Genomic DNA, 9,285 nt, shown 5'->3' with positions numbered 1-9,285 from the left:
TGTACTCACTGCCCTATTGACAATGGATAGGTTTTAGCTCAACATCTCCTCACCACAAGTAGGCTCCAATTAGATTAATCAAACAGCAGGGTTTAGAGGGCATCTTGCTCAAGGATGCCAACAGACTATGGACATTAGGGGATTGGACCCAGAACATCTAAGAGAAGAGCAGAGTTGTGTGCACCCCCCCCCCCCCCTCCCTTCTCCTCCTCCTCCTATGAAGAACTGAATCTACAGTTGGTGTCCGTCTTTCATTCCGTGGTTGAAGGGAGGATGAAGTGATGCATGGCGTTCCCCAGACTCACCGTGGCTTCGTTGCAGACGCTACACTTGACCACGTGCTGGTGCCCCTTCCCCTCCACCGAGATGGAGCTCTGGCACACCCGGCAGCTCACCCCCACGGAGACCCCTTCGTCGGGGCTGACTCCCGGGAGGGAGTAGGGGGGAGGCGGCTCCATCATGTCAGCCCTGGAGCTGGGGAAGGGAGAATCAAAGTCTGAGGGGGGAGGAGAGAATAGGAGAGAGTGAGGTACGGGAAGGAGGGGGAGAGAGAGTACATATGTATTTTAAAGCAACTGCGTAGGGAACACAAAACTGTTATCAATATTGATTTATTGTTAATACCAAGCAATTTAAGTGAATACGTAGTAGTGTCCTGTGGTATTGGCTGAGGAATCTGCTGTAAATGATGGGTGATAAACCAGCTGACTCGTGTGTGAATAAACGTTGATAACTGTAATAACAGATTTATCCCCATTGACCCACCCCTGGATGCACTCCAAGAAAAAACATCTGACACAAACTGAAAGTAGCAGTAGGAAGTGAAAGAAGAAAACACCTACACTCATGACCTCAACATCTGTTGAAACCATCCCCTTTTAGAATCCCTTTACTTTGCACTTAACGACAATATAGATATGATATATAGTTATGAACCTCCTCCATAAGACAGTTATATATGAGGTTACAGAGATACTGTATCATCATGCGGAAATTAACTTTGGCCAAATACCTGTATTACATACTCGTTCAGTACTCAGAACTACTTCGAGTACTTCTCAGTGTACAAAACACATAATCCCAGTATTGAAGAGACGGATCGCACTTCACGCCTGCCTCTCGTATTGCAGTTATTCTATGTTCTAGTGAAGACCAGACACTTACTGTGTGGTTTGGCTCGACGAGAGCTATAGGAAGAGCTCGGACTATCTTGTGGATCAGACAGCAGCGGCGACCTCTCCCCGTCCGCCATGGTATCCGACAGCTCAGACTAGGCACTGTCCGGCCAAGTGCTTCCCAAACCCGGTTTGAAGATAAAATCGGTGGAGGAGGATATATGACAACATGGGCTAATGGTCTTCTCTCTGGCGTTCACGTGACTCTCTCAGAACGAAGACGGAAGTGAAAGCAGCAAACAAAAACAAAAATCACATGACCGTGTTTGAGTCACATGGACGTGTGCTATCGACTGACTGTGGGCTCAGCCAATCAACCGCATCAGCGGTGGGGGCGGGCGAAGCGGGACAAGTTTGGGGCGCTGTTCTCTGGACTCTAAACTAAATAAAATAAAATAAAATAAAATAAAATATATAATGAGTTTGCTGAACTGACATTTTTAGAGACCAAGCACTAATGTGCCATAAAATACATTCCCCTGACATGTTGCGAGAAGTGTTAAATACCACTTCTTTATGCATATTGGCAGAGGCGCTGCATCCCATTAGGCATACCAGGCAATGGGGTTGGGGTCCCGGGCCACTACTAGGGGGCCCCCCTAGAGCCAAAAAAAAAAAAAAAAAAAAAAAAAAAAAAAAATTGCCCCATACCCTCCCCCCCCCCCCCCCCGTCAACAATCGCTCCATACCCCCCCCCCCGTCAACAATCGCTCCATAACCCCCCCCCCCCCCCCCCCCCCCGGCAACAATCCTCTGCCTAGGGCCCCCACACTCCCTAGAATCGCCCCTGCATATTGGTCATCAATACAGTATTTCCCTTAAAGTCTCCAACATACTCACGTCAAATGACATGACATGTACACATATTAAAGTTAAAACCTGCTAGTTCAACACACATAAAAGGCACTGAACAAAATTGTTTGCAATACATTTTACTTCCAGTTGCAAGAAGCAGAGAGCAGCATTTCAGTAATAATCATAATAACAATAGTAACAATAATAACAATAATAATAATAATAATAATAATAGTACACAGGTTCAAAAACACAACCCAAACGTCAGATGGCTCAACAACATAATTTTGAGGCCTGATATTGTAGAAAATATGAAATTGTTTTGTTGATAGAGCAACCACATACTCTTAAAGCACAATACCAGATGATTATGAAGCTAGTGATCTTACAGCCCTCCAGAATAGCAACATCCTGCTTTTAAAGTAAAAGTTCTCCTGTGTCTTTGGGGTGTCGACCCCAATGCTACAGCCACTTATTATTGAATTAATCATAAACACACAGAATCACAAAAGCTCCATCAATTGTTGTAGCACAGGGAACCTATGAGGTCTTTTACTTTCTAAACTCGGAAATGTTCCACATCTGCAAAACGGTAAACCCCCCCCCCCCCCTTCACTGTCGGGCCACCAAGGGGGAGACGGTGCATATAGTCACTCACTAGTTTCACACAACCATACAACTACAGCAATCTGAACAGCCAATCAAACAGACAGAGCTGGGTGTATCCCCTCCCCCCATAGTTATCTCTGTGAAGTATTCATCCTCGGTACTAGCAACCAGCCATGTCAGTCATTCACCACTATTGATTGCGTCAATTTGAGCAGAAACGGAGACCCAACGACAGAGAGACACCGATGACGTTTTGCTCCCACGTCAGATCCATCAAGTGAGCGCGCGCTGAAGCCCCCAATACAGTCCACGGTCTACTGTTGAGCAAGATACTCACGCACATTCCTTCCCGCTGTCATGGTAATCGACAATGGGGTGTGCCGGTATTACCGGCACGACGGACCAACATAGCAAAACATGCAAACGCAGTGCTGGCCCATCCCGGTTGGCAAAACTAGCGCACCCGTTTTTTTTTTAACATTTAAAAGTACTACTACTGCATTGGTCTAGGAAATCAGACAACAAAACCCCTGACCCCTTGAACAATTAGGTTTTTTTCTACGTTTTTTCTGTTTATCTTTGTAAAACCCTGAGGTTGAGGATTTCTAAAATAGACAAATCTGATCAGGAATTCTATTTAAATAGAATGTTGTCTGGGCCGGTCTTAGGAACCAAAATGTTTAGGCAAATTAGGACTACCGCACCTGGAAAAAAAGGCATTTCAACAAACATCCACAAAAACATATTTCATACACAACAGTTTTTTATGTCCATAAACAGACAAAGTCAAACTCAGTAACTTTTCCTTCAACAATATTGCACACGTTTCAATATAAAATACATGAATAACTATTTACAGTAAGAACAAGTCAAACCCAGAGCAATCACATCAAGAAAACTGTTTACAATGCTGTTAGGATGAGAGAAATCAGTTACTTTAGCGCCTTTTCTTCCAATCCCATCCCAATACTGTTCCAGTATTCTGTTCAAACCCCGTTTTCTTTGTGCAGAGGCTGCATGGTTGGAATGTACCATTTGTGTCTTTGTTCCCTGAAACAAAGTGGTACCTCCATGTTGTCCCAGTGATCGTAAGCTTGAGCTTATTCTGCTGCGGTTGTTTCAGTACAGTTTGAAATATGGCCTATGTATAGTGCGTGGGTTGAGGTGAATTTCAACTTAAATCCAGAGTGTACACTCCACCGTACTGTTTACCATTTAGTAGACACTTTTACCCCAAGGGACTTACATTGCATTGATAAACATGTAATTGAGGAGCTTGTAGAAGTCATCTTCAGTCTACGGAAGTAGGCTGAGGACATGAGGGATAGAAACCGAGCACCTTTTGACGGGGAAAGTTCTACCCAAACTGTAGTAAACAACTGCCGACTCCCTCCCATAACATAGTAAACAACAGCCAGTGCTCTCTGATAACCTAGTAAACAGTCAACTCCCTCCCATACCACCGTAAACAACAGCCAGCTCTCTCTGATAACCTAGTAAACAGTCAACTCCCTCCCATACCACAGTAAACAACAGCCAACCCTCTCTGTTAACCTAGTAAACAGTCAACTCCCTCCCATACCATAGGAAACAACAGCCAACTCTCTCTGTTACCATAGTAAACAGTTAAATCCCTCCCATACCATAGATAACCACAAAGTTGATAATCTCTCATCCATAGTAAGCAATAGTCAACTCCCTCCCATGCATATTAAAGAACATGGTCAACTCCCTTCATACCATAGAAACTAATCATTATAACAGAACAGATAGAACCACGGGACAAGAACCAATATCCTCTGCATAATAGGAATTAGAAATGTCTATAGTTGAATTTAATCTGGGATTTTGGTTATAGTTTGGTGATATATTGTGGAACACTGTATGATGCATCTGCAGAAAGCAGGAATTATCTCATTAACACTGGCATACTGGAGGGAGATTAACTATTACTACCTGCCTGATCCCATGATGTTGTCACAAATATCTGAACTAGCGATGTAACAAATGATGTAACAAATTATTTAACGAACGACGTGACGAGTGACATGATGATTATTTGGTTAGTCAGGTAAACAGTTTGAATTGTCACAAGTGGACATTTATGACATTAAATATGTTATGCTTGAATTCAGTTGTTCAGTTCTACTCCCTTCTTTTTCTGCTGGTAAAAATGCATAAGATCCGGTCTGATTATGTAAATACCAACACCCATCATTCATTTGCTATACTTTGTTCTTCGACTGAAAGTTCCCCTCATCTTGATATGCATTTAAAATAAAGTAATATTTACAAATTATAATACATAAATAAATATTGTTTATCTCTTTGTAAAAAGATAGTTTCATTGATTAGGGGTACATTAAAATGAATAAATAACATAGAGGTAACTTAAGTAAATAAATAATTACGTAAAAAAATATTAAAGAACCATCCATGAATGTGAACCAATAAATAATACATTGGGTATGATTTCAGTGAGATACCATCTAACTCATTAAGACTTTTGGTAAAGGACCATAGCGGCCCTCAACCTGTGGGCGGGGGGCGATGGGGGGTCGACCGAGGGCCACATTGTTGGGACCCCTTCCCCAAACAGTAATTGATTGGTCTGCCCTCCCAAGTGTAATTGTGGTAAAAATCCTGGTATTCAAAAATGTATTACACTTCATTAAACTCACTCACACACACACACACACAATCTCGCCGTCACTCTCTCTCCCCTTTTTCGGACGCTCCTTTAAGGTTAAAGGTCAAGCTGGTCTGGGAGAATAAATCTCCTCTCGTACTCCCCTCACTCAAGACTACCTGGGCCGCCTCTCTCCATCACCCATACAGTCTCTCTCCCCGAGGTCAGAGGTCAGACGTCATAGTCGGGCAGGGCGGAGTAGCTTATCCCTCCGGCCGAAGGGGGGGTGGAGTGGAGGGGGAGGAGCCAGAGGAGCATGGAGCCTGGAAAGAGAGAGCGAGAGAGAGACAGACAGACAGACAGAGACATGAAGGAGCTGGTAGGGGTTTGACAGTAGGGACAGATCATTAACAAGCAGGTAGGAGTTAGACAGTACCATTACAGATCATTAAGGAGCATGAAGGGGTTAGACAGTACAGAGACAGTTCATGAAAGGAGCAGGTTGACAGTAGAGACAGGTTAGTAGGTAGGGGTTAGACAGTACAGAGACAAGTTTGTAGGTAGGGGTTAGGCAGTAGAGACAGGTTAGTAGGTAAGGGTTAGACAGTACAGAGACAGGTAAGTAGGTAGGGGTTAGACAGTACAGAGACAGGTTAGTAGGTAGGGGTAACAGTACAGAGACAGGTTATTAAGGAGCAGGTAGGGGCTAGACAGTAGAGACAGGTTATTAAGGAGCAGGTAGGGGCTAGACAGTAGAGACTGGTTAGTAGGTAGGGGTTAGACAGTAGAGAGACAGGTTATTAAGGAGCAGGTAGGGGTTAGACAGTAGAGACAGGTTAGTAGGTAGGGGTTAGACAGTCGAGACAGGTTAGTAGGTAGGGGTTAGACAGTAGAGACAGGTTAGTAGGTAGGGGGTTAGACAGTAGAGACGGGTAAGTAGGTAGGGGTTAGACACTACAGAGACAGGTTATTAAGGAGCAGGAAGCTGTGAGGGGGCATCTTGCTCTATGAAAAGGTTTGGTTGCAGATGTAGAAGATATAGGACTGATATCAACACACACACAAACACACACCTCTTCCGAAGACCTCTCGGAGCAGGGGGATCCTGGGCTTGCGTGTGTGCGTGTGCGCGTGAGTGTGAGTGTGTGGCTGGTGCTGTGAGGATGAGGATGGTCTGTCCTTCATCAGTCTGTTCTTCATCTGCTCCAGAGGGGTCTCGTCTGTTATGATGGACACCAGCTGGTGGAGCGACAGAGAGACGAAAAGAGAGCGTGAGGGGTCTCTCTACGTTACCACCGTAGCCCACGTGCACCTTCATAACCATCATGTAACGATCGGTCTAGTGTGTGTACCTGATCGTAGAAGATGACCATAACAAACACGCCAAAGAGCACCGACTCAACAAGCAGAATAATGTAGTGAGCCCTGAGAGACAGAGAGAGACAGAGACAGAGACAGAGACAGAGACAGAGACAGAGAGAGAGAACAATTCATTGTCGTGACGTAGGCTGTAGGCATCAGACCAAGAACCCTTCATTCAACGCAGTGCCCCTAAATAAACAAAACTTTCTGCTCCCTATATCCATCCATCCATTTCTAATCCCCTCCATCAATTCCTCCCTCACCATCCCTCCCTCCCTCCCCCCTTCTCTCTCTCCCTCCCTCCCTCCCTCCTCACACTATGAGGTGTTTGCTGGGGGCTTCCTCCTCCTCTCCGTCCCCTTCTGCAGCTCCTTCTCTCTCGCTGCGGATCCTCCACACCCAGGCCGACACCACCAGCACCATCGAGTACAGACTGGCCAGGCCTGAGAGAGACAGAGAGAAGGAGAGAGACACCAATGATTACTGTTTAGCTGTCAGACATAGGCAGGGAATATAAAAGTAGTAATAGAGGGTTATAATAGTTAGCAGCAATAGCAGTTGTTATTCAAACTCACCGGTGTAGAAAAGAAACTGGATGAAGTACTTCTGGTTCAGCTCCCCCACACAATTATTAATCCTATGAACAAATAGCCAATTTATTACCATCGTTAAAGTTAGTCCACACACACACACACACACACACACACACACACACACACAGGAGTTGAGGAGATGGAGAGCAGGAGGAGAGGAGAGACGGTGGTGGAGAGATGGAGAGGAGAGATGAGCGGTGCAGTGGAGCTGCGGGTGAGCTCCTACCAGGGACAGTGGTGGTCCATGCGTCTGATGCAGCGCTGGCAGACCCTGCAGTGGTGCGCCCGAGGGGGTCTGTAGGTCTCACACCTGCTGCACACTGTCCAGCCTTCACACCCCTTGGGACACACTACCTGTTAGCATCATCACTCCCGGTTAGCATTGACACTTTATTCATGCCAAATCTACAAAATGTCTGATGATATGAGTTGTACAGTGATAAAGTCTCAAGTTAGCCAGAGAGTGACTCACCCTTTCATTCATCCTGGATTGAGAGCGAAGATCGGAAAAATCAATAGCAGTTTCTGGTAGGGGTACCATGCCTACACACACACACACACACACACACACACACACACACACACACACACACACACACACACACACACACACACACACACACACACACACACACACACACACACACACACACACACACACACACACACACACACACACACACACAGCATAAAACAGCTGATATAAATAGTTTTAGAAAAATAAAGGAATATCCATTTGGTCGCTAACGCACACGTTGTGTACTAACCCGGGTCAGAGAACACCGCCTTGGCGTGACAGGCGAGTAGTAGCAGTAGGATGAGATTAAACACCACTCCGTGTAGACTACACCACACACTGACCACCACAGGACAAAAGAGAGACACTTTAACAGCACAACTCTTGACCGACATGACGTGATGACTCACGCGATGCTTTGACTGACAGTCTCCCATGGCAACCAGATCATGCTGGCGACTCATGTGTACTGTTAGCGGAATTGTTATGCGATATCTCAAAAACAGCGGCATGACACATGGCAATAAATAACAATAACATTGTAATAATTATGGTGCAACTGAAGGTTTAACGACCGTGCAATTCCGGTCGGCTGGGGCTGTAGCCGAAAACCGATAGCAGGTTGTAAACAATAAGGCGGCAATAGAGCCAGGCTTCCGTGTCTCGGGTTGCCCCCATTGACCAGAACCACCCCATCACCCCCATCCACACGAGTCACGACTCAAGACAAAAACCCTGACTCCTCACAACACAGGATCATCGGAATAATATGATCAAATACGAATATTATGACTAGCAACTGCGGAGACAAGGCGAGGAGGGGTGAATGAATGGACGCCTGGGATTGGCTACACGGGGGACTTCAAACCTATTTTAACCCTTAACACTGACCTCTCAGAGTAGGCCGGGATCAGCACGTACTGGATCACCACGTAGTCGGCGTAAAACACGCTGAAGTAGGTGAGAAGGAGGCAGATGAAGCCGCAGGGATCCCGCCTGAAGCGCAACGACGCCATCTTCTCGCCTCCCCCCCTTTCCCCCGTTTCCGGGTATCGTCAGGAAGGGCGGGAGAGAGTGGTAGAGCAACTACTACTGGTCAGATGTCCCTGATGACGCTAGAGGAGAAGCGGTTTCTGAAAAAGGGTCGAGGCGATGCCAGAGAGAAGAGCAGTGATGTGCCAGATGACGTCAGAGGACGTCAGAGTTCAGCAGCGCTGCAATGTCCTGTAATTTTGTATTCTTCCTTCCTTCAATCAATCATACCTCGTACAATTTAGACAGGTTCTGACTAAAATACTTTGTTGTTAAAGTATTCTGAAATTATGCAGAACATTCTCTAATCGATATCCTCTTGAAAGGTAGACTGCAGCTCCAAACGATTTAGATTAGGCTGACATTGTTAACTAAACATTAAGTTTGTATATTATTTGGTTATTATGATTATCAGGAAAATAACAGACATGGTTGCTGATCTTGTTCATGTCTAATGACATAACAATTTTTCTACTCCTTGTCACTTAACAAAATATCTGGATAATATTCTGATCTGCATAGGACATTTTTGTAAATGACGACACAGAATAAAACTGAAAAATAGAATAAAAA

At 45.2% G+C, this 9,285-nt stretch overlaps 2 protein-coding genes across 3 annotated transcripts in view; both read right to left on the bottom strand.

Annotated features, from left to right (window-relative positions):
• LOC130369837 (type I phosphatidylinositol 4,5-bisphosphate 4-phosphatase-A-like) overlaps positions 1 to 1,426 on the bottom strand; it is a 5,209-nt gene extending 3,783 nt beyond the window's left edge. The window contains exons 1-2 of the mRNA XM_056575401.1: positions 1,165 to 1,426; positions 306 to 496 (exon numbers count right to left, since the gene is read on the bottom strand). Of these exons, the coding sequence (XP_056431376.1) occupies positions 306 to 496; positions 1,165 to 1,252 (279 nt within the window). The 5' untranslated portion in view covers positions 1,253 to 1,426. The remainder of the gene's footprint in view (positions 1 to 305; positions 497 to 1,164) is intronic.
• Positions 1,427 to 2,099: 673 nt separating this feature from the next.
• On the bottom strand, positions 2,100 to 9,146 carry zgc:77880 (zf-DHHC domain-containing protein). Of its 2 annotated transcripts, none has more exons than XM_056575336.1 (9): positions 8,572 to 9,146; positions 7,931 to 8,019; positions 7,636 to 7,706; positions 7,390 to 7,517; positions 7,146 to 7,207; positions 6,887 to 7,013; positions 6,561 to 6,633; positions 6,282 to 6,447; positions 2,100 to 5,531 (listed from the first exon to the last, which is right to left on the bottom strand). In XM_056575336.1, exons 1-9 carry the CDS (start codon positions 8,694 to 8,696, stop codon positions 5,440 to 5,442), a joined length of 933 nt encoding a protein of 310 aa, XP_056431311.1. In that variant the 5' UTR covers positions 8,697 to 9,146; the 3' UTR covers positions 2,100 to 5,439. The 2 variants fall into 2 exon arrangements, with proteins under 2 accessions (XP_056431311.1, XP_056431312.1); XM_056575337.1 differs by having other exon boundaries at positions 7,390 to 7,502.
• Between the last annotated feature and the right edge of the window lie 139 nt (positions 9,147 to 9,285).

Source organism: Gadus chalcogrammus, chromosome 17 (assembly GCF_026213295.1).
Source record: "Gadus chalcogrammus isolate NIFS_2021 chromosome 17, NIFS_Gcha_1.0, whole genome shotgun sequence".
NCBI lineage: Eukaryota > Metazoa > Chordata > Actinopteri > Gadiformes > Gadidae > Gadus > Gadus chalcogrammus.
This window is presented reverse-complemented; position numbering and strand designations above follow the sequence as displayed.